Source organism: Coregonus lavaretus (genome assembly GCF_964263955.1).
Source record: "Coregonus lavaretus genome assembly, chromosome: 34".
Lineage (NCBI taxonomy): Eukaryota > Metazoa > Chordata > Actinopteri > Salmoniformes > Salmonidae > Coregonus > Coregonus lavaretus.
The window spans coordinates 20997332-21023921 of NC_140021.1; the positions used below are offsets into that span (position 1 = coordinate 20997332).

The 26590-nt window shown below is 43.6% G+C and overlaps 1 protein-coding gene across 1 annotated transcript in view; it reads left to right on the top strand.

Moving 5' to 3' along the window:
- LOC311108900 (partitioning defective 3 homolog) overlaps positions 1 to 26590 on the top strand; it is a gene marked incomplete at its 3' end in the record, with an annotated part of 333622 nt that overhangs the window by 232588 nt on the left and 74444 nt on the right. Inside the window, exon 16 of the mRNA XM_084151692.1 lies at positions 23972 to 24126. Within this exon, the coding sequence (XP_084007818.1) occupies positions 23972 to 24126 (155 nt within the window). The remainder of the gene's footprint in view (positions 1 to 23971; positions 24127 to 26590) is intronic.

Below are 26590 nucleotides of genomic sequence, written 5' to 3' on the forward strand. Positions count from 1 at the left end.
AAATTGAGACAAATTCTCTTTGTGTGAGTGTGTGTGAGTAGTAGTAGTATTCCCCAAATGTGTCACCTGGTTTGATATCCCTTACACTATTAAATAGTACAAGCATTAATCCCGAAGAGTTTTCTCGCCCTCCTTCGCTCACCTAGAGTTCATTTGAATACCCACATTCTCGGGATCACTTCCACCTTCACAAGGCTGCACTGCTCCCTAAAGAAGGGCTGTGTGTGAGAGCAACCTGGTCTCAGAGCATTGTGTATTATTATGTACGTAAATCTGAGACATCCCATTTAGTATGATATATTACATTTCGAATGGTATGTATTAATCTGTGGATGTCCATCACCCATTTCATATGTTATGTTACGATTACAATAAGTATTATATGTTCCGAATTTGCAAAATATACATAATGTTACGGATTTGCAAAAAATATGATATGTTACGAATTCCAACTAGGTTGCTAGGTGGCTAATGTTAGTTAGCTGGCTAACATTAGCTAGGCTAGGGGTTAGGGTTAGGAGTTAAGGTTAGAGTTAAGTTTAGGAGTTAGCTAAAAGGGTTAGGGTTAGGGGAAGGGTTAGCTAACATGCAAAGTAGCTAAAAAGTAGTAAGTAATTGAAAAGTTACTAATTAGCTAAAAGTTTTCTGTGATGAGAATCGAATTCACAACCTTTGGGTTGCTAGACTTTGCGTTATACGCCCACCCATCCACCCCAATCAACAACCCTACTTTCGTTTTTGCCTTAAGTAACCATCTGCCTTATGTAACCATACCAAACGTAACATATCATACTAATTTTTGTATCCCAAATTTACATTTACTATGTTACGTCTAGTCTATGAGACCAGGCTGGTGAGGGAAACGGTGTAATGAGTGAAGAGAAGAGAAGAGAAGGATGTGTGGGCTGGATGTAGTTCTGAATGGCTTTTCTCTCTCTGTTACATTACGCTGCTTTGATCTGACGCATGCCTCACTATCTTTGAAGGGGTAATCACCTACCCCTTTGAACAGGCAGGAGACTCAGAGACAGAGCAGAGCCCCATCTCTACTGAGACAGGTGAAGACAGAAGGAGAGGGAGAGAGAAGAAGAGAGGGAGTAATGATTGGGAGAGGGAATATATTGAGAGGGAGAGACAGGCTGATTCAATATGTATATATAAGTTTGAAACTTTATATGTTAACACTTTCCATGTAAATAAAGCCTTTTGAATTATATTTAATTGCTATACAATGGGCAGGAGAGAGAGCGACAAGCTCTCACAGTCTCACATCAGAATTAGACATTCATCCATGTTCCTCAAACGTCAAATTTTGAAGTGTTTAATGTTAAGTTTCAACAATAACTCCACTTTTTTGTAATCTATATTTTTAATTTTTACCCCCTTTTTCATGATTACGATCTTTTCTCATCGCTGCAACTCCCCAACGGGCTCGGGAGAGGCGAAGGTCGAGTCACGCGTCTTTCGAAACATGACCCACCAAGCCACGCTTCTTAACACCTGCTCGCTTAACCCGGAAACACCGTGCAACTGACGATCAGAGTCAGCCTGCAGGCGCCCGGCCCTCCACAAGGAGTCTCTAGAGCGCAATGAGCCAAGTATAGCCCACCCGGCCAAACCATCCCCTAACCCGGACGACGCTGGGCCAATTGTGCGCCGCCTTATGGGACTCCCGATCACAGCTGGTTGTGACACAGCCTGGGATCTAACCCCAGGCTGTAGTGACGCTGCAACACTGTGATGCAGTGCCTTAGACCGCTGCACCATTTGGGAGGCCCTTTAACTCCACATTTTTAAGATTTGGGTTATGTTTAGGAATTACCTCCAAATTCTTAAGGTTAGGTGTTAACGCCAAATTCTTAAGGTTAGGCATTAACTCTGAATGGTTAAGGTAAGGATTAAGGTTTAGGATAGGCTCAAAACTAAAATATCAAAAATTACTTTATATCGCTAGATTCGAACATGCAACCTTTGGGACCAGAGGCAGATGCTTACACCCATCCAACATCCCTGTCCACTACGCTGAAACCTACTTGATGGTAACAGCACTCACTGTTGCCCCTAGTGGCTGGTTTCCACGTCATCTCCCGACATCCTCAGACATGGATATACTGACTTATATCATGGGTGTCTTGCCTGGAGAGAGCGGATGTGTGCTCAGCTGGAGACAGACTCAGCCTCAGAGAGAGGAGTAGAGTGAGAGTGATCTGAGATGGGTATAGTCAGTCAGTTCCACAATTTCACCACTAGGAGTGCTCTGAGCTGAGCAGCGGTGGGGTTGTCTTCATAGTATGGATGCACCAGTGGTGGATTTAATTGACATGGTGCAGGAGAACAGTCAACTCTGATTAACTCCTGGGTTTGTCCTCAGGTGAAAGAGAGGAAGGGAGAAAGGGGGTGGAGAGTGGGAAGTAATGAGATTGAGAGAAAGAGTGAGAGCAGTAGACTGTTTCCCGCTGCCTTTATGAGATGTCACAGGTGGAGACAAAATTCCTGGGACAACTCTGACAGTCTGATGGACTAGGAGAAGCTTACTCACAAAATATGCGCACACACAAACACACACACACACACATAATTCTACCCACGTGTATTGCTAGGTACACATACCACATATTAACATACAAAGTGGAAATTAATGGACAGGAAAGATAGCTGAACCACAGAACACAAAAACAACCTCCTTTACACTTTTGTTGAAGATATTTAGTACCGGTGCTAGTGATGTAGGCCTACACTAAAAAGTGCTGGGTTAAAAACAACCCAATTTGGGTAAATATTGACCAGAACATGTTGGGTTATTTTGACACAGCCAGTTGGGTCACAAACAACCCATTGTTTTCTTTAAATTGGGTTGTTGATGCTGGGTTATTGAGCTATGATTCACCGGGTCAGATCAGAAGACTAGGGGTGTGGTGTTCAGATACTTATTTTTGGCCACCTGTGAGAGTAAATGTAATCCAGGTTAATCTGTTGTGTTATATTGACAACACATGTTAAGGTTGAGCACTGACACTTTTGTAGCTTTAAAGATGGATTATGCAGAAATCGCTCCGCCATTTCCTTGTTTACAAAAATTATAATAGTTAGCCTAATTTAAGTTTATGACTAAACAAGAAAGTATAGTGTAGAGAATCATTGTACCGTCGAAAGTAAAAGACACAAAAACAAAACATAAAGAAAAGGAAGAATAGAAATAGCACACATAGAACATATCTACCGCTTCTTAGACGTGTGTTCAATTAGAATGACAGATCTATAACTCACATTTCTATGTGGATTTGGTCGGGTGGCCCAAAAAGTTATACAGTGAGGGAAAAAAGTATTTGATCCCCTGCTGATTTTTTATGTTTGCCCACTGACAAAGAAATGATCAGTTTATCATTTTAATGGTAGGTTTATTTGAACAGTGAGAGACAGAATAACAACAAAAAAATCCAGAAAAACGGATATCAAAAATGTTATAAATTGATTTGCATTTTAATGAGGGAAATAAGTATTTGACCCCCTCTCAATCAGAAAGATGTCTGGCTCCCGGGTGTCTTTTATACAGGTAACGAGCTGAGATTAGGAGCACACTCTTAAAGGGAGTGCTCCTAATCTCAGTTTGTTACCTGTATAAAAGACACCTGTCCACAGAAGCAATCAATCAATCAGATTCCAAACTCTCCACCATGGCCAAGACCAAAGAGCTCTCCAAGGATGTCAGGGACAAGATTGTAGACCTACACAAGGCTGGAATGGGCTACAAGACCATCGCCAAGCAGCTTGGTGAGAAGGTGACAACAGTTGGTGCGATTATTCGCAAATGGAAGAAACACAAAATAACTGTCAATCTCCCTCGGCCTGGGGCTCCATGCAAGATCTCACCCCGTGGAGTTGCAATGATCATGAGAACGGTGAGGAATCAGCCCAGAACTACGCGGGAGGATCTTGTCAATGATCTCAAGGCAGCTGGGACCATAGTCACCAAGAAAACAATTGGTAACACACTATGCCGTGATGGACTGAAATCCTGCAGCGCCCGCAAGGTCCCCCTGCTCAAGAAAGCACATATACAGGCCCGTCTGAAGTGTGCCAATGAACATCTGAATGATTCAGAAGAGAACTGGGTGAAAGTGTTGTGGTCAGATGAGACCAAAATCGAACTCTTTGGCATCAACTCAACTCGCCGTGTTTGCAGGAGGAGGAATGCTGCCTATGACCCCAAGAACACCATCCCCACCGTCAAACATGGAGGTGGAAACATTATGCTTTGGGGGTGTTTTTCTGCTAAGGGCACAGGACAACTTCACCACATCAAAGGGACGATGGACGGGGCCATGTACCGTCAAATCTTGTGTGAGAACCTCCTTCCCTCAGCCAGGGCATTGAAAATGGGTCGTGGATGGGTATTCCAGCATGACAATGACCCAAAACACACGGCCAAGGCAACAAAGGAGTGGCTCAAGAAGAGGCACATTAAGGTCCTGGAGTGGCCTAGCCAGTCTCCAGACCTTAATCTCATAGAAAATATGTGGAGGCAGCTGAAGGTTCGAGTTGCCAAACGTCATCCTCGAAACCTTAATGACTTGGAGAAGATCTGCAAAGAGGAGTGGAACAAAATCCCTCCTGAGATGTGTGCAAACCTGGTGGCCATCTACAAGAAACGTCTGACCTCTGTGATTGCCAACAAGGGTTTTGCCACCAAGTACTAAGTCATGTTTTGCAGAGGGGTCAAATACTTATTTCCCTCATCTAAATGCAAATCAATTTATGACATTTTTGACATGCTTTTTTCTGGATGTTTTTGTTGTTATTCTGTCTCTCACTGTTCAAATAAACCTACCATTAAAATTATAGACTGATCATGTTTTTGTCAGTGGGCAAACGTACAAAATCAGCAGGGGATCAAATACTTTTTTCCCTCAGGATGACGTATATTGCAGCTTTAATACGGCTAACACAACAGCGTTTGAACTACTTTGCAGATATGAAACACACAGACAATCATAATATCAGTCAAATATATCATATTCCCAGTTTATGATACAAAACCAACTTTTTAAGAGGTTTAAAAAAAAAAAGTTATATTTCACTCAAAATTCAATGACGTACAGTAAGGCATTGTTGGCAGAATAGATGGATGCAGTTCAATGCATGATTAATATAATTCAGCAATACATTTCTTGGCAGTCCATTGCTATCAGATTATAAGTCACAGCTGGCCTGGTACATTGTTTGCTGCCTCCACCCATTTGGGATGCACTGTTTCAGTTTCAATGACTCAAATTTTTTTTTACAAAATCAGATGAATATAACTAAGGCTGAAAATGTCTATACAATCAAACTAGCAAAGACAATGACAACAAGTCAGTAATAAGGTGGCTAATAGTCTAGCGCACGTGTCAAACACAAGGCCCGTGGGCCGAATTGGACACACAAGCGAGTATAAATGAGTCAACCGTTGAGTCATGTACTTTATGAAAGTACAGCCTGATGTGCTCGCATTGGTGAATTCCACTTCAATTGTGCTGCTTTCATGTGTCCCATTTATAGTGCACAGCGGAGGGAAAGTGTACAGACACATGCCACAGTCCTAGCTAAAGTAAGTTACTAAAATGTTGCAGTTTGGCTTCGGTTTTTAAAGCTTGACAATAAATAACCAAAAAAACTAAACCTGCAACAAAACACCATGCAAAGGAGAAACATGTAGGCCTATTACAGCAACATTTGAGCAGTAGCCTAGGCTGGCTACTTAACTACAATACATTTTGAGTGCACCATACAGCAATGCTGCATTCAACCGCACCAGTGATCCATGCAGTGTTTTAAGTTTAAATGTTACAACATCCTATAGCTACGTTGTTGTTATTTGGTGTTATTAAATACTCTTTGATTAGGGTCGCAGCATATTATGTACATCTGCAAGCATAGCAGCGAAGGCTGGACAAATATTATGTCTTAATATGTTAAAATGCTATATACAGTGCCTTCAGAAAGTATTCATACCCCTTGACTTATTCCACACTTTGTTGTGTTACAGACTGAATTAAAAATGGATTAAATCGATTTATTCTCTCACCCATCTACACACAATACCCCATAATGACAAAGAAGATTTTTAGTGTGTGAAATTGTAGCAATTTTTTTGAAAATGAAATACAGAAATATCTTATTTACATAAGTATTCACACCCCTGGGTCAATACTTTGTAGAAGCACCTTTGGCAGTGATTACAGCTGTGAATCTTTCTGGGTAAGACTCTTAAGAGTTTTCCACACCTGGATTGTGCAACATTTGCCCATTATTCTTTTCTTAATTCTTCAAGCTCTGTCAAATTATTTATTGATCATTGCTAGGCAACCATTTTCAGGTCTTGACATACATTTTCAAGTAGATTTAAGTAGATGCTTGAAAATATGGAGAGTGTGTCACGCCCTGGCTCTGGGGACTCTAGTATGTTGAGCCAGGGTGTGAGTTTTCATTTGTTTTTCGTTTCTAGTTGTTGTATTTCTATGTTGGCCAGAATGGTTCTCAATCAGAGGCAACGAGTGTCAGCTGTTGCTGGTTGTCTCTGATTGGGAACCATATTTAGACAGCCTGTTTTCCCACAGTGGTTGTGGGATCTTGTTCCAGTGTGGTTTGTGTTAGACCGAGGACGTCACGTTATCGTTTGTTGTTTTGTTCGTGTTATCATCATTCTTTAATAAATATGTTCACTTTTCACGCTGCGCCTTGGTCCTCTGTACCCGACGATCGTGACAGAAGTTCCCACCAACACTGGACCAAGCAGCGTGTCCAGGAGCCAGCGCCAGAGGTATCACTAAAGGACATCAACCTCGGCTGGGCCTGGCCCACGGGGAGGAGAGACCCCCAGAACATTTTTAGGGGGGGGCTCACGCCGTGGACGACGGGGCAGCAGGAGGCCGCTATAGAGCGGTCCAGCGGGGTTGCAGAGGAGGCCGCCAGGTTAAGGGGGCCACTGGTCACAGAGGAGAGGGAAAGTGTAGAGGCACGGCGAGAGGTACTGGGGTGTGTTACCAGTCCGGTCCGGCCCGTTCCTGATCCCTGCGTAGGGCCAGTGGTGTGTGTCCCCAGTACGGTCCGGCCTGTTCCTGTTCCTCGCATCGAGCCTGTGGTGCGCGTCGTCAGCCCGGCCCGGCCTGTTCCTGCTCCACGCACCAAGCCTATGGTGTGCATCGTCAGCCCGGTCCGGCCCGCTCCTGCTCCCCGCACCAAGTCAGTGGTGCGCTTTGTCAGCCCGGTCCGGCCCGCTCCTGCTCCCCGCACCAAGTCAGGGGTGCGTTTCGTCAGCCCGGCTCGGCCCATTCCTGCTCCCCACACCAAGCCAGTGGTGTGCGTCGTCAATCCGGCACAGCCCGTGCCTGTTCCACCAGTGCCTGGTTCGGCACGGGTCAGCTGCTTCACGCCGGAGCTAGAGCAATCCGCTCCACCAGAGTGCAGTCCAGCTCCGGTCAGCAGGGCCAGACCGGACCAGGGGTACTTTGGGGGGTTAGAGAGGGAGTGGGGATCATGCCCGGAGCCGGATCCGCCGCCAAGGCGGAGTGCCCACCCGGTCCTTCCCCTGTGGTGTTTGGTTGGCGCGGTCGGAGTCCGCGCCTTTGGGGGGGGGGTACTGTCACGCCCTGGCTCTGGGGACTCTAGTATGTTGAGCCAGGGTGTGAGTTTTCATTTGTTTTTCGTTTCTAGTTGTTGTATTTCTATGTTGGCCAGAATGGTTCTCAATCAGAGGCAACGAGTGTCAGCTGTTGCTGGTTGTCTCTGATTGGGAACCATATTTAGACAGCCTGTTTTCCCACAGTGGTTGTGGGATCTTGTTCCAGTGTGGTTTGTGTTAGACCGAGGACGTCACGTTATTGTTTGTTGTTTTGTTCGTGTTATCATCATTCTTTAATAAATATGTTCACTTTTCACGCTGCGCCTTGGTCCTCTGTACCCGACGATCGTGACAGAGTGGTACTCAGTAATGTGTTGTATTGGATTTGCCCCAAACATAACACTTTGTATTCAGTTAATTGCTTTGCCACATTTTTTGCAGTTTTACTTTAGTGCCTTGTTGCGAACAGGATGCATGTTTTGGAATATTTGTATTCTGTACAGGCTTCCTTCTGTTCACTCTGTCAATTAGGTTAGTATTCTGGAGTAACTGCAATGTTGTTGATCCATCCTCAGTTTTTTCCTATCACAGCCATTAAACTCTGTAAATGTTTTAAAGTCACCATTGGCCTCATGGTAAAATCCCTGAGCGGTTTCCTTCCTCTCCGGCAACTGGGTTAGGAAGGTACAGTGAGGGAAAAAAGTATTTGATCCCCTGCTGATTTTGTACGTTTGCCCACTGACAAAGACATGATCAGTCTATAATGTTAATGGTAGGTTTATTTGAACAGTGAGAGATAGAATAAAAATAAAAAAAATCCAGAAAAATGCATGTCAAAAATGTTATAAATTGATTTGCATTTTAATGAGGGTAATAAGTATTTCACCCCTCTGCAAAACATGACTTAGTACTTAGGGCAAAACCCTTGTTGGCAATCACAGAGGTCAGACGTTTCTTGTAGTTGGCCACCAGGTTTGCACACATCTCAGGAGGGATTTTGTCCCACTCCTCTTTGCAGATCTTCTCCAAGTCATTAAGGTTTTGAGGCTGACGTTTGGCAACTCGAACCTTCAGCTCCCTCCACAGATTTTCTATGGGATTAAGGTCTGGAGACTGGCTAGGCCATTCCAGGACCTTAATGTGCTTCTTCTTGAGCCACTCCTTTGTTGCCTTGGCCGTGTGTTTTGGGTCATTGTCATGCTGGAATACCCATCCACGACCCATTTTCAATGCCCTGGCTGAGGGAAGGAGGTTCTCACACAAGATTTGACGGTACATGGCCCCGTCCATCGTCCCTTTGATGCGGTGAAGTTGTCCTGTCCCCTTAGCAGAAAAACACCCCCAAAGCATAATGTTTCCACCTCCATGTTTGACGGTGGGGATGGTGTTCTTGGGGTCATAGGCAGCATTCCTCCTCCTCCAAACACGGCGAGTTGAGTTGAGGCCAAAGAGCTCGATTTTGGTCTCATCTGACCACAACACTTTCACCCAGTTCTCCTCTGAATCATTCAGATGTTCATTGGCAAACTTCAGACGGGCCTGTATATGTGCTTTCTTGAGCAGGGGGACCTTGCGGGCGCTGCAGGATTTCAGTCCTTCACGGTGTAGTGTGTTACCAATTGTTTTCTTGGTGACTATGGTCCCAGCTGCCTTGAGATCATTGACAAGATCCTCCCATGTAATTCTGGGCTGATTCCTCACCGTTCTCATGATCATTGCAACTCCACAAGGAGAGATCTTGCATGGAGCCCCAGGCCGAGGTAGATTGACAGTTATTTTGTGTTTCTTCCATTTGTGAATAATCGCACCAACTGTTGTCACCTTCTCACCAAGCTGCTTGGCGATGGCCTTGTAGCCAATTCCAGCCTTGTGTAGGTCTACAATCTTGTCCCTGACATCCTTGGAGAGCTCTTTGGTCTTGGCCATGGTGGAGAGTTTGGAGTCTGATTGATTGATTGCTTCTTTGGACAGGTGTATTTTATACTCCCTTTAAGAGTGTGCTCCTAATCTCAGCTCGTTACCTGTATAAAAGACACCTGGGAGCCAGAAATCTTTCTGATTGAGAGGGGGTCAAATACTTATTTCCCTCATTAAAATGCATTTTTGACATGCGTTTTTCTGGATTTTGTTGTTGTTATTCTGTCTCTCACTGTTTAAATAAACCTACCATTAAAATTATAGACTGATCATTTCTTTGTCAGTGGGCAAACATACAAAATCAGCAGGGGATCAAATACTTTTTTCCCTCACTCTGCATAGTGACTGGGTGTATTGATACACCATCCAAAGTGTAATAACTTCACCATGCTCAATGGGATATTCAATGTCAGTATTTTTTATTTTATTTTTTGAATCCATGCAACTTATTATGTGACTTGTTAAGCATATTTTTACTCCTGAACTTATTTAGGCTTGCCATAACAAATGGGTTGAATACTTATTGACTAAAGACATTTCAGCTTTTCATTTTTAATACATTTGTAAAGATTTCAAAAACATAATTCCACTTTGACATTATGGGGTATTGTGTGTAGGCCAGTGACAAAAAATCGAAATGTAATCAATTTTAAATTCAGGCTGTAACACAACAAAATGTGGAAAAAGTCAAGGGGTGTGAATACTTATTATTATATTACGGTCTTAAGTGGACATTATAAAGGGCCATATTTTTGCAATGGCCAGGTGGGTTGCAGTTGCAAGTTTCTTTGTAAAAACAAATAAGGCTATATCTGGCCCACAATTTCGTTGTTTTTTCAATATGGCCCGTGCGCTGATTAAGTTTGACACCCCTGGGCTAGCATATATTTTGATGTAGCTAGCTATTCATTTAGCAAGCTAAAAATACAGAGCCTAACGTTAGCTAGCTAGCTAGCTGCTGGGAGGATGTCATGTCATTGGAGGAGAGGGTAAGTACCGACTTTTCCCGCTCATATAATTTTTCGGTGGCTACTGCTAGAGGTGCAGGTGTCATTTGGTTAGCTATCAAGAAATGTTAGCATATATCTTAGTTGTCAATCAAATGTATTTGGCATTGATCAAATGGGCGGGCAGGCAGGCAAGTTCCCATTCAGTTGTCAAAACGTGGGTTAGAACAAACAAGTATTGTCAGGCAAGCTGCAGAAAGACGAGCAGGCTACTATTCCTTATCGTTTATCAGTGCAATTTTGACGGCCAACTAGTTGAAAAGGTTTGAGAGGGTTTATCTAATGTTCCCTCATTCGATTTTAGCTCATCTCACTCTTGCTAGCATTAGTTGTTGATCTTGTTGATGTGCATAGGCAACTGAGGGAGAGAGAGCCTACCTTTTCATGGTTGTTTGATCAAGTTCCCAAATATACGAGGACTCCGGTGGTATTTGCATATTTGTAAAAATATGGCTTTTGGAGTATTTTGTGGCTTTTGGAGAATGCGTTCTAATGATCTGAAGTCGCGCTGTTGCTACTGCCTGTAAACACACAGTCCAGTTCAAAGTGAATGATGGCAGGCCCGTGTGGCAAATGGCTTACTTGCATATAGGCCTACTTTAGCTTTGATTGGCTATGACGCACCAGTCTGCGTAGACTCCGGTCCTGGATAAGACATATGTTTTATTTACTGCAGTGTCTACTGCAGTGGGCGCTTTCCCACTCTCTATAAAATTTTCACAAATGCCTTACTATACGTCATTCCCAAACATTCTATAAATGTATGAAAACGTCAAAATGACCATATCTAAGTGCTCCCTTGTCAGAAAATGTAAAGATGTTGTGTCATACTCTTCCTGGGGGTGTATATGAACAGATTTTAATACGATTTTATGTTGCTAAAACGCTGTCAGTTCCACTTTATGCCTATGCAAATCCCAATGTTGGGATAGTTACCACTTTGTTATAATATTTAAATAATGTTATAAATATTATATTAAAATGTGTAATGTGCAAAAATATTGAAGGAAAATAGAAACTTAACATGATGAACATGAATTACATTTATTCTCATGGGTGGCCAAAAAGAACGATCCGAAAGCCATGCCCCCAATAGGCCACACCTTTGGATTACCCAAACATGGATTGGGTTTTTATTCACTTTCATGCTGGGTTGACCCAGCAGATGGGTATTTTATGTAATCCATTGGTTATTTTCAGGATGTGTGACCTATTGGGGGTGTGGCTTTCAGATAGGTATTTTTGGCCACCCTAGAGAGTAAATGTCATTCCTGTTCATCATGTTATGTTTCTACACTGCAAATAAAAATATCCCTTAAATATTTTTGCAAATGTCATATTTTCATGTATAATTAATAATAATTGATGAACCGGAATAACATTTACTCTCATGGGTGGCCAAAAATAACTATCTGAAAGCCACGCCCATACTATGCCACGCCTCCAGTCTTCTGAGCTGACCTGTTGGATCATAGATCAATAACCCAACTAAATGAACCAACAGGTTGGGTTTGTTTTTAACCCAGCATTTCTTTGAGTGTAACTATCTTAAGTGTTCTCTAAGTATGCGTATGTTTTTGTCCATACGGTTATCAGTATAACTTGCTGACATCAGTGTAAACAGCCCTCCCTGCTTCCCCTTTGTGTGTGTGTGTGTGTGTGTCTGACTGTTTTAATTACGGTCTATGTCTTCCTTAAATGCTAACAGTCCCCTCTTGGTTTATGAATATGAATATTAACCAGGACTCACATCGTGTCATACATGCTGCCGTTTCCCCCGCTGTGTGTCTGTTTGTGTGTGGTGAATCTCTGTGGGCACTCTGCCAACACCCCCTCTCCTCTACACGCATGCACACACATAAACCTTACACACATCAACCCCCTCCTATCTCAACCCCCACTGTTCCCTCCTGTTCCATTCACTCGAGTGGAAAAGTCACTCCACCCAAACTCAATTAAAGCACACAAACACAAAACGGAGGGAAAATGAGAGAGAGAGAGAGAGAGAGAGAGAGAGAGAGAGAGAGAGAGAGAGAGAGAGAGTCGTCAGACAAACAGACAAAGACATCTTAATTGCTCCCGCTCTGCTCCTCCCTGGCTTCATTATGGGCAGAAAAGATTGCTGCAAATCACAGGTGTTCCAGCTACCAGCTCCTCTGTGATTGTTGTTGCTGAAATATTATGTGTGCTACTAGATAGAACTCACAGGGAGATAGAGACAGGAGGGGGGAATAAGAGAAGCGAGAGAAAGCGAGAGAGCCAGGTGGGGGGAGCAAGAGAAAGCTAGAGAGAGAGAGAGAGAGAGAGAGAGAGAGAGAACCAGGTGGGGGGAGCAAGAGAAAGCTAGAGAGACAGAGAGCGTGTGTGTATATGTGTGTGTAAGAGAGAGAGCTTGTTAGAAAGAGAGAGAAAGCTAAATAGAGAATCTAAAGACGGAGGGAGAGAGCGAAGGGGAGGGTAAAGAACATAGAGGAGAAGAGTATAAGTAGACCTTTCTCCTTGTTGTTATCCTCCTCTAAAAGAACTCTTCCCCTTGCCAATAAGTCAACATAAATCATGTGTCGGCTCCCACAGAGCCTTGTCTTGTCTATGGTGAGCAACATTACATGACTCCCAGCCAGGCAGCACAATGTGTATTGAATCAAAATAAGAGGTCAAAATCCAAGCGCCATTTAAACAATAACAATTACTGTTACGAAAATAAAACTTCCTGGAACAATCTAAAGTCCCATGATGCACACTGTGTTTAGTCTTATATTATCAGCAAACATACAAGCTAGTGCCAATACAAATCACAAACATGATAAAGAGTTTCTTGTTCTGTCTGAAATGTATCTCCTTGAAGCAAACACCGCTGAAAGTCTTGAGAGAATACAGTAGGTTTTTCATCCAGTTGATTGGTTGACAGGTCCATTGATTGACAGTTCGGCTCTAGAAGGCCAGTGGTGTGCAGCGTAGACAGGTATTGGCCAGACCTACAGTACACAACGTGTGTGTGATGTGATTGAAAGCAACTTGGTGCCGTCTGACATCGGGAGCAGTCATGCAGTGAACTGTGGCGTCGGACCACTGAGGTGGTGAGGCCCAAGCAGGCTCCAGGAGGCCCCTCTCAAGACACACACACACACGTCACACACTTCACACTGGGCATCACTCTTCACCTCTCCCCACGTTTGACACACAGTATCCAGATGTCCAAACTAGGCCTTTGCATCGTCTGGCACAGAAGAGACACTACCACATGACCCTTCAGAGAAATTGACAGATTTTAGAAGAGGAAAATAGATGGAAAGAGGGAGAAAGAGCGAAAAGAGAGAGAGTGGGAGGGAGAGAGAGCCAAAGAGGGAGAGAGAGGGGAAATAAGAGATCTGGAGCCACAGGGGTAAAACGGGAGCGTAGAGATTCTTTAAAAACGCGGCCGACATGTAGTTTGACACATTTAACTTCCTCTGAAAGGGAAGAGTACGAGATGTAAAATGCAAGTTAAGGACTTGGGTTTGCCTCTAAGCAATCCTCTGTGCTAGTTAATTTTGGATGAGGAGGCTTTGAACGGCGAGTCGAGCTATGCTGTTCAGAATGGGTGAAATGGCTTTTAAATGCTGCTGCTTTAGAATGGTAGAAGGAGAGGTACTGTTTTATCCAAATGGAATGGGCAGAATACCAGAACTAGGACACAGACATGGCTCAAATGGCACCCTATTCCCTACAGTGCACTACTTTTGACCAAAAATAGTGATGTTTTTTACCATTAAAAAAAGTAGTGCACTATATAGGAAATAGGGTGCCATTTGGGACACATATATAATAATATATAATATGCCATTTAGCAGACGCTTTTATCCAAAGCGACTTACAGTCATGCGTGCATACATTTTTTTGTGTATGAGTGGTCCCGGGGATCGAACCCACTACCTTGGCGTTACAAGCGCCGTGCTCTACCAGCTGAGCTACAGAGGACCATATATAGATATATATATAGACTTCTTCAGGGGGAATAACACTAATATACTGTAGTTTTGTATCACGGTTAACATACCTAGTTAAATCTCTATCAAGTTACAGAGTTCTTCCCTCCAACATGATCTTTTCATCCTTGTTTGGTCAGATAATGATTAGGAGACGCATTTAATTACATTTTCCATTTTCCTCCGTCAATGTATGAACAGATTTTGTTCTTGTAGTTTGTACTTAATTTCATGCCCCTTGGTAGGACTTCAAGGTAGCAATACATGGCCTCCCATTTCTCAATAGAAGTTCCTAAATCATACATGGTCCAAACCTCCATGTTCATATTGGGGCTGGGCGATATGGCCAAAATATCATATCACAGTTTTTTGTTTTTTTGATTGGACGGTATTTTATTGGATGGTTGGATGGTATTTTGGATTGGATGGTATTTTATGTTTTTGAATAATAAAAGTTCCACATTTGCTTTATGAGTAGTGCGTGACCCTAGGGTGGCAACACATACATTCTAAGTGAATTCAATTGGTCTTTCTGTATTCTGATTGTTTTATACTGTTCAATTCAACTTCAACCAAAAATAATTTTCTGAATTTCCATACATTTCTGCATTTCCTGCGCTCATTTGAGATCATTTCAACACCGCCACGTAGAGCTGCACGATATCGGCAAACAATCTAGGCCTTATTTTTTACCAAATTTTATAATTGCAATTTGACTTGTGATTTAGAGCTAAACACTTAGGTGAACTGTTGGAATCATGGAAATAGAATGATTATTCAAATTCTATAGTTAGAATATAGTAGTGGGCACTTTGAATACAGTGTTTGACATGACAACGAATGAAAATGCCAGGGAGGCGTTATTGTGACAGGGTAGGAACCAAAGTGTTATTGAGTGTTTCCTAGGGAACCCTATAATCTTTGGCTACATTGAATGTTTTCTCTTAGCTACTTTATGTAGCTAACATATTCTTGCTTCGCGTATTCCTCTTTGATTGAGAAAATACTGTTACACAAAAAACATACAAATGCAGGTCTACACCATTACTAGTATTATCAGGCTGTATAGCTAGTTACGTTTGCTCTGACTCAGTACATGTATTAGCTAGCTAGCGATTAGCATTAGCGGCTAACAAGATTTAGGCCCAGCTTACTAAGAAAAGACAAACTAGCTATTTGCAGATGTAAGAAACACAAACTAATAGTGTAATTATAGAACACTAGTGGATTTATATTAAGAAGCAAAGTGAAAACAGCATCGTCATCATCAACATTGTTGCATGTGCTGCATTAACCATGCAGACTGAACGCAAGTGTCTTGTGGTCAAGGAACAACAAATGCGCTCCTTGAGTGACAGGGGGCAGGGCTAGGTCTGTATGGAAAGTGGCATTGAGAGCGAGAGAGCGGAGAGAGATGACTCAAGTAGCAAAGTAAACTATAAAAATGGACGTTACACATGGCATATCATATTTAACAAACCAAACATTAAAATACCGTTATAGAAGGTAAAGTAAAAGCCCAAACCGGTCCGTACATCAATACCGGTATATTGTTAAAATATGGTATACCGCCCAGCCCTGGTTCATATCATAGAATTACATTTATAATTGGATTATAGGATTTCTATGTTTCATTCTGTTAAGTTCATGCATTGAGTCTGCGTATATCTCATGCCATATAGAAATGCTGGAAGCAATACTCTAACCAGACAAGGGCTTTAACTGCCATTAACATGCCGTAGGAACATTCATAGAAAGTGAGCTAGTGCCACCAGAGTAAGATATGTGATTGAATGATCCATTAGTCTGCGTCAGTACAAGCTAGATGTGAAGCGTACAGGTCCTTTACATCCCCTCAGGAACATAGCACAAGGTTAACGCGCATGCACACACACACCAAACACACACACACATACACACACATACACACATACACACACACACACACACCAAACACATCACACACCACACACACACACACACACACACATACACACCAAACACACACACACACACACACATACACACCAAACACACCACACACCACACACACACACATACACACACACACACACACATACACACCAAACACACCACACACACCAAACACACACACACACACACACACACACATACACACCAAACACACCACACACCACACACACACACACACATACACTCATGAGAGAAATAATGTCAAGTTCAGCTGAGCTAAGGTGTAGCCCAGGGCGATGTTATTCACACGCACTGTAAAATATCCTACAGAGGACTTACCATGTTAAGCTAATGTGTTTGTCAGATATAAAATATGGGTCAAAATGAATGAGAAGCTTTTAAGTTTTCCCAAGACAATGAAGCCATAATATAGGAAGTCCCCTTGTGTTTCTGATATTCTCTGTATAGCACTTCACCTGTCATAGTGCTATACACAAGATATCAGGGAGTTGCCTGTGCATGAATGAACATTTAAGGTTGACTAGAGAGCAGAAGACAATCTCTTGAGTGTGTGTGTGTGTGTGTGTGTGTGTGTGTGTGTGTGTGTGTGTGTGTGTGTGTATTCAGCACACACACACACATACATTTATGCACACACACACACACACACACACACACACACACACACACACACACACACACACACACACACACACACACACACACACACACACACACACACACACACACACACACACACACACACATCCCCATTCCCTACATACTATGCTTCCACATGTGTTTATAGTGTGTGTGTGTGTGTGCTTAGTTTTGAGGCCCATGCTGTGTCTTTAAATTGGCTGGTTCGTTTGTGGCTACAGAGGCTGCTGTGCAATATGGATGACGTGTGGAGGGCAGGCTCGGACAGAGCTCGAGGTCCATGTAAGCTGACAGTCACACATTGTAGTTGGGCTGCCTCCCAGCCTGCTGCCTGCCTCCCTCCTGCCTGCTCCCAGCCTGCCGCCTGCCTCCCTCCTGCTTGCTCCCAGCCTGCTGCCTGCCTCCCTCCTGCCTGTCCCAGCCTGCCTTCTGCCTCCTAAAGCCAACAACATCCCCATGTTTAGTCACAGCTCTCTGGGAGCTGGGTTAACCAACAGAGCTCAGGGACTGGACCTCCTGCTGAATGAGTTGATGTTGCTGCTGTGGATGTATACACGCGCGCGCGCGCACACACACACACACACACACACACACACACACACACACACACACACACACACACACACACACACACACACACACACACACACACACACACACACACACACACGAGGTAATGTTGCTGCTGTGCTGTCTCCCTCCCTTATTCCTAAAGGCCCAGATTGGTGGGTTTGTCCTAACAGAGGCAGAAATGTTGCTGGTTCAGTCTAGCTGTGTGTCACTGTAATTGGCTCACGGTGTGTCCTTAACCTTCTGACAGATGTCTTCTGTGACTGTGTGACTGTACCATTCTACTGTTGGTGGTGGCCTTGGATGGTTGGCAGGCATTCTCTCTGGGTGTGTTAGATCAGCGCAGACAACAGACAACCATGGCTGTGTTGGAGTGAATTAAATCTAAATTCATCATGAACACTCATCCTTCCCTCTCTCTCAGCTACCCTTGGAACAGTTGACATTCAGGGAGGAGTTTTTCTGTTCTGTGATGGAGAGAGGAGAGGAGGTTGAGAAAAGTGAACGGTGATCAATGAATAATACATCATCCCCCTCTCCTCCTCCTCCTCCTCCTCCTCCTCCTCCTCCTCCTTCTTTTCCTTCTCTGCTCTGGGGTTGGGGGTGTTCCTGTGAGGCAGTGTGAGGTGGTCTGTCAGGGAGACGTTGATGGCAGTGTGTCAGTCTGTTATGTATAAGTGGGTCGGTCGGTCACTAATAAACATCCCCATTGTTTATCCCCAAATAATCATTTTTCCAAGATGGCGTAGTAGTGCAGTTGTGTTTTTATCGTATGTCTGTAAATAGCCTGTAAATACCCTATTTTTCTGTATTTTTCGTACATATTTCCCTATCAGACTTTTCATCCTTCTACAAAATATACTTTCCTGCAACCCGCCTCACTCAATGTGGAACGGATTCTATTATTGACTTACCTTTATCTAGAATCTAGAATCTCCAGTTGAAACTAGCTAGCCAGCTAACTAGCTACTTGCTATTAGCCACAGCTAGCGGTATTTCACCCAGAACATTGGATTTCTTTTCTGCGGGATTAATTTTAATCACTGGACATTAATCACCGGATATTCGGCCAGTCTGCACAGCGCGTTATCGAACCAGAACTTATCAGTTTTTCCGCCGGAATCACTGAATCACCGGACCTTTAACTCCGGATTCATCGCTACCAGCTAGCTACAACAAAACGGACGCTGTGGTCTGGCTAATCATCCTGAGCTAGGCCCATCTCCCGGCTATCTACCTCTCTGTCAACCGGACAGGACCACCTAGTGTTGACACGGAGCCCCGCCGATCCTACACGACTAGTCTGCCGACGAAATCGTCTGATGTGGTTACGACGTTAACCACGAAGATTCCATCCATCTGCTAGCCCCGGCCCGCTAGCACACGCTAGCCGTGGCCTCTTACTCTCTAGTGCTTTACCACCGGACCTTATGATAACTCAGCTATACAGCTGATGTCTGCTGGACTGTTCCTTTTTACGGTACTACATCCTGTTTATGTTTAGCCTCAGCCCAAACATGGTTAGTTTATTGTTGTTTCGGTTATTTCTAATTGTACTATATCACTGTAGACCCCCCAGCCTAGCTAAACCTGCCTTAGATAGCTCCTTTGCCCCTCCCCCTATACACGCGGAGACCGACTCAATTGATGCCTCCAGCGATGCTATCTCTTTCATTGTTACCCAACGCTTAGGTTTACCTCCACTTTACTCATATCCTTCCATATCCTTGTCTGTACATAATGCCCTGAATCTTTTCTATAACACCCGGAAATCTGCCCCCTTTATTCTATGTACCCAACGCACTAGAAGACCAGTTCTTAAAGCCTTTAGCCGTATCCTTATTCTAGTCCTCCTCTGTTCCTCTGGTGATGTAGAGGCTAACCCAGGCCCTGCAGCCCTCAGTATCACTCCTACTCCCCAGGCGCTATCATTTGATGACTTCTGTAATCGCAAAAGTCTTGGTTTCTTGCACATAAATATCAGAAGTCTTCTTCCTAAGTTTGAGTTATTCACTGCGTTAGCACACTCTGCCAACCCTGATGTTCTAGCAGTGTCTGAATCCTGGCTCAGGAAGGCCACCAAAAATTCTGAAATGTCCATCCCCAACTATAACATTTTCCGTCTAGATAGAACTGCCAAAGGGGGTGGAGTTGCAATCTACTGTAGAGATAGCCTGCAGAGCTCTATCATACTATCCAGGTCTGTGCCCAAACAGTTTGAGCTTCTACTTCTAAAAATCCACCTTTCCAGAAATAAGTCTCTCACTGTTGCCGCTTGCTACAGACCCCCCTCAGCCCCCAGCTGTGCCCTGGACACCATATGTGAATTGATTGCCCCCCATTTATCCTCAGAGTTTGTACTGCTTGGTGACCTAAATTGGGATATGCTTAATACCCCAGCCATCCTACAATCCAAGCTAGATGCCCTCAACCTCACGCAAATTATCAACGAACCTACCAGGTACAACCCTAAATCCGTAAACATGGGTACCCTCATAGATATCATCCTGACTAACTTACCCTCTAAATACACCTCAGCTGTCTTCAACCAGGATCTCAGCGATCACTGCCTTATTGCCTGCGTCCGTAACGGGTCCGCGGTCAAACGACCACCCCTCATCACTGTCAAACGCTCCCTAAAACACTTTAGCGAGCAGGCCTTCCTAATTGACCTGGCCCAGGTATCCTGGATGGATATAGATCTCATTCCGTCAGTAGAGGATGCCTGGTTGTTCCTTAAAAGTAATTTCCTCTCAATCTTAAATAAACATGCCCCATTCAAAAAATACAGAACTAAGAACCGATATAGCCCCTGGTTCTCCTCAGACTTGACTGCCCTTGACCAGCACAAAAACATCCTGTGGCGTACAGCATTAGCATCAAATAGCCCCCGCGATATGCAACTTTTCAGGGAAGTTAGGAACCAATATACACAAGCAGTCAGGAAAGCAAAGGCTAACTTTTTCAAACAGAAATTTGCATCCTGTAGCACTAACTCCAAAAAGTTTTGGGACACTGTAAAGTCCATGGAGAATAAGAGCACTTCCTCCCAGCTGCCCACTGCACTGAGGCTAGGAAACACTATCACCACCGATAAATCTACAATAATCGAGAATTTCAACAAGCATTTTGCTACAGCTGGCCATGCTTTCCATCTGGCTACCACTAACCCGTCCACCAACTCTGCACCCTCTGCTGCAACTTGCCCATGCCCCCCCCCCCCCCCCCGCTTCTCCTTCACACAAATTCAGACAGCTGATGTTTTGAAAGCGCTGCAAAATCTGGACCCCTACAAATCAGCTGGGCTAGACAATCTGGACCCTTTCTTTCTAAAACTAGCCGCCGAAATTGTCGCAACGAAATTGTCGGTTTCCGAGCTGGTCACGGGTGCACTTCAGCCACGCTCAAGGTCCTAAACGATATTATAACCGCGATTGATAATAGACAGTACTGTGCAGCCGTCTTCATCGACCTGGCCAAGGCTTTCGACTCTGTCAACCACCACATTCTTATTGGCAGACTAAATAGCCTTGGTTTCTCAAATGACTGCCTCGCCTGGTTCACCAACTACTTCTCAGATAGAGTTCAGTGTGTCAAATCGGAGGGCCTGTTGTCTGGACCTATGGCAGTCTCTATGGGGGTGCCACAGGGTTCAATTCTTGGGCCGACACTTTTCTCTGTGTATATCAATGATGTTGCTCTTGCTGCTGGTGACTCTCAGATCCACCTCTACGCAGACGACACCATTTTGTATACATCTGGCCCTTCATTGGACACTGTGTTAACAAACCTCCAAACGAGCTTCAATGCCATACAACAATCCTTCAGTAGCCTCCAACTGCTCTTAAACACTAGTAAAACTAAATGCATGCTTTTCAATCGAACGCTGCTGGCACCCGCCCACCCGACTAGAATCACCACTCTCGACGGGTCTGACCTAGAGTATGTGGACAACTACAAATACCTAGGTGTCTGGTTAGACTGTAAACTCAACTTCCAGACTCACATAAAGAATCTCCAATCCAAAGTTAAATCTAGAATCGGCTTCCTATTTCACAACAAAGCCTCCTTCACTCATGCTGCCAAACATGCCCTCGTAAAACTGACTATCCTACCGATCCTTGACTTCGGCGATGTCATTTACAAAATAGCCTCCAACACTCTACTCAGCAAATTGGATGTAGTCTATCACAGTGCCATCCGTTTTGTCTCCAAAGCCCCATACACTACCCACCACTGTGACCTGTACGCTCTTGTTGGCTGGTCCTCACTACATGTTCGTCGTCAAACCCACTGGCTCCAGGCCATCTATAAATCACTGCTAGGCAAATCCCCGCCTTATCTTAGCTCATTGGTCACCATAGCAGCACCCACCCGTAGTCTGCGCTCCAGCAGGTATATCTCACTGGTCATTCCCAAAGCCAACACCTCCTTTGGCCGCCATTCCTTCCAGTTCTCTGCTGCCAATGACTGGAACGAATTGCAAAAATCTCTGAAGCTGGAGACTCTTATCTCCCTCAATAACTTTAAGCATCAGTTGTCAGAGCACCTTACCGATCACTGCACCTGTACACAGCCCATCTGAAATTAGCCCACCCAACTACCTCATCCCTATATTGTTATTTATTTTGCTCTTTTGCACCCCAGTATCTCTATTTGCACATAATCTCTTGCACATCTAGCATTCCAGTGTTAATACTATTGTAATTATTCTGCACTATAGCCTATTTATTGCCTTACCTCCATAACTTGTTACATTTGCACACACTGTATATATATTTTCTGTTGTATTTTTGACTTTATGTTTTTTACCCCATATGTAACTCTGTGTTGTTTTTATTGCACTGCTTTGCTTTATCTTGGCCAGGTCGCAGTTGTAAATGAGAACCTGTTCTCAACTGGCTTACCTGGTTAAATAAAGGTGAAAAAAATAAAAATTAAAAATTAAAGACAAATGCTACCGCCACAGAGACCCACTTCTCTACTACACAGTGGAAGTTACTTCATAAAGCCCTAGGGAAGGCTCTACTCTGAAGAGTGTTCTCTAAGAGAGAGAACGAGAGGGAGAGAGAGGTAGGGTGGTGATGGAGAGAGAGAAAATTGCTGTATTACAACACACTATTATTATTATTTTGTCATTACCGACAGTCTAGTATATTCCTGTCTTTGACCATCGTCGCTATACTGTATGATTACTTTGACAATGTAAGTGTTTACTTTCCATGTCAATAAAATATACTGAATTGAGAGAGAGAGAGAGAGAGAGAGAGAGAGAGAGAGAGAGAGAGAGAGAGAGAGAGAGAGAGAGAGAGAGAGAGAGAGAGAGATGTTTATCTGTGCTCATCAGTGTCCATGTCTCTCCTCCCTCTATCTTTGCTCTAATTGGAACGTTTTCTCAACTTAATTGTGTCTTTCTCTTTGGCATGCAAATATTGGTCTCTGGCTCGCCTAGCCTGCCCCCTCTCCTGCTCCTCTCCTGTTTCCAATTAAGATCCAGACAGAGATAGGGCCGCTCAAAGAGAGCACGCTATGGAGGGCTGTGCCCACCACTGCCCCTGACAGGGGGATATTGAGTGGTTGTGACCCCAGCAGAGCACCACCTCGCTGAGCATCACACCCACGTATCTCCCCCTGCGAACTCTGTGGAGGTGGAGGTGTCTTTGATGAGAGCAGTCACTACAGAGCACAGCAGAGCAGGCAGCTGTGTGTGTGTGTGGATGTTTGGACACTGGCACCACTGAAGTTCTTTATCTGCTGTTCTGATCAAATCCCCTCCCCATTGTTCTAGAAGCCAAGGGGAGGCATATTGTGTATGAGTGTGAATACTAATTTAGAGATTTGATCATCCATTTCATGCTTCGTTTGGCCTGCTCATAGTGTCTAGAGCCAAGTCTCTATTTTATAGCAGTTAAACCAAAGGGGTGTATATCTGTGTAGTAGGTATCCTTTATCATGTTTTGATAAGCAAGCTTAACAACATCATGTGATAACCATATATTGTTAAATTTTTTTACATTTTTAGTCATTTAGCAGACACTCTTATCCAGAGCGACTTACAGTTAGTGAGTGCATAAATTGTTCATACTGGCCCCCCGTGGGAAACGAACCCACAACCCTGGCATTGCAAGCGCCATGCTCTACCAACTGAGCTACAGGGGACTAACTAGTAATATACTTATTTAGAGCAGAGATGTGGATTGCAATTGATGTACTGAATGTGTTTCTGAATGGTGACTAACTGAGACCACCAACACACACTCCTTCATCTTCAGTCTCTCATTCCTGTCCTCTCCTCTCTTTCTCCATCTCTCCCCCAGCTCCCTCAGTCCGGACACAGAAGACCCAGAAGATTCCTTTCAGAGAGAGGGGTTTGGACGCCAGAGCATGTCAGAGAAACGCACCAAACAGTTTGGTGACAATGCCAATCAGCTTGAGATCATCAAGACGCGCAAGTCCAAGAGCATGGACCTAGGTAATAACTATTGTACAAGTCCAAGAGCATGGACCTAGGTAATAACTACTGTACAAGTTCAAGAGCATGGACCTAGGTAATAACTACTGTACAAGTCCAAGAGCATGGACCTAGGTAATAACTACTGTACAAGTCCAAGAGCATGGACCTAGGTAATAACTACTGTACAAGTTCAAGAGCATGGACCTAGGTAATAACTACTGTACAAGTCCAAGAGCATGGACCTAGGTAATAACTACTGTACAAGTCCAAGAGCATGGACCTAGGTAATAACTACTTTACAAGTCCAAGAGCATGGACCTAGTTAATAACTACTGTACAAGTCCAAGAGCATGGACCTAGGTAATAACTACTGCACACGTCCAAGAGAATGGACCTAGGTAATAACTACTGTACATGTCCAAGAGAATGGACCTAGGTAATAACTACTGTACAAGTCCAATAGCATGGACCTAGGTAATAACTACTTTACAAGTACAAGTGCATGGACCTAGGTAATAACTATTTTACAAGTCCAAGAGCATGGACCTAGTTAATAACTACTGTCCAAGAGCATGGACCTAGGTAATAGCTACTGTCCAAGAGCATGGACCTAGGTAATAACTACTGTACAAGTCCAAGAGCATGGATCTAGGTAATAACTACTTTACAAGTCCAAGAGCAAGGACCTAGTTAATAACTACTGTACAAGTCTAAGAGAATGGACCTAGGTAATAACTACTGTAGAATTTGAAGAGAATGGACCTATGTAATAACTACTTTACAAGTCCATGAGCATGGACCTAGGTAATAACTACTGTACAAGTCTAAGAGCATGGACCTAGGTAATAACTACTGTACAAGTCCAAGAGCATGGACCTAGGTAATAACTACTTTACAAGTCCAAGATCATGGACCTAGTTAATAACTACTGTACAAGTATAAGAGAATGGACCTAGGTAATAACTACTGTACAATTTGAAGAGAATGGACCTAGGTAATAACTACTGTACAAGTCCAAGAGCATGGACCTAGGTAATAACTACTGTACGCACCTGGTCGGTTAATACCAACACTCCAAACCCCTGGGTCTTCCTTCAACCCCCCTTCCACATTCCCCTCTGTCCCTTAACATGTGGCATTGTAAACCTGTGCCCAGTGGCCCATTGTGAAACATGTGTAAATTATTTGCAGTGACTTTACAAAACCCTATTTTTTTCTTGGCCCTTGGAGATGGATAGGAACAATTGTCCTGGAACATGACCATTAGGGTCAGAGTACAGTTTTGGTGCTTTGTGAAGGATCCTGGGGATGGGAATAGACAGACAGGTGATGTGGGATAGAATGCTATTCTTGACGAGAAACATAGTGAGGAACACTTCGATCCACTCCCCAAAGGACCACCAGGCTCTGTACCTCGCATCATTGAGTTATCATGACAGATAACAGACATTTTTATGTCTTTAGGTATCTAGAGTCTCGACCTGACAGGACTTCTATCCTCCAGGGACTGGCATAGCAGTTTCCCTCTAACTCTAAAAGGTCTAAAAGTTCACCACAAATCCAGAGTCCTCAAACTAAGACTTAGTCCCTTTCTGTGAAAAATATAATAATCCACTCAGGCCGATGGATGGGTTTCACTGACTAATTAGCTATTATACAGCAGATCCTGATCATTGTTAAGTGCATTATGTTTTCTATATCAATTAAAGTTAAAATGATTGGAGGAAGTGTTTAGATCTGATGAGAAGTCCATAGGAAGCTGAAAACCGTAACCTGAAGCTCCCATATCTTAGTAGCTAAAAGTCTCATCATCGAAAAGGGACACACTATCATGGTTCATCAAAAAGCTTTTTAATTGTGCTGCTAAGTGCTGTCAGCAATTCCGTTTTTTTTTTCTCTAATGAGAATTTGATGAGTGAGGAAAAAGCAAGATCACTTATCGAAAGCTTTATGCTAGCTGTTGTTGAATATACAGTTTTGTCCAGTGATGCCTCCAAGCATCACTGGGAGCATTAAGATGGGCTTGTCAGTGATAGATTATCGAAACTCAGGAACCCATCAGGCACATCTTGACGAGTCAGATGAGGCATCGGGACATGACCGGGCTTAACCGCATTAGCGGAACGTTCCCTCGCCGTTGGGATCTCAAGCTCTTCTCGAACCTGACAAATCACCCTCACGTAGCTCTTAGCATGTTTAACAAAACTACGTTTTTCTTTTAAATATTTCTAAATAGGGTTTTCCTCCCCTTTTTAACCTTGTTTCAGGAGCTCCGTGCCAAATCAGATCAGCATCAACTGCTAACGTTTCATGACTTTCATGACACATCTCCATAAAAATGTGCTAAACACTAAGCTGCCCAGACACCTTAAGGTTTGATTCCATTTAGATGTGGAACAAGATTGAGGGGGCAGAAAAGAAGGGGCTGAATACTACACACCTCTCTGTGTCTGAGAGTAATATGCTAACACATTAGACCCAG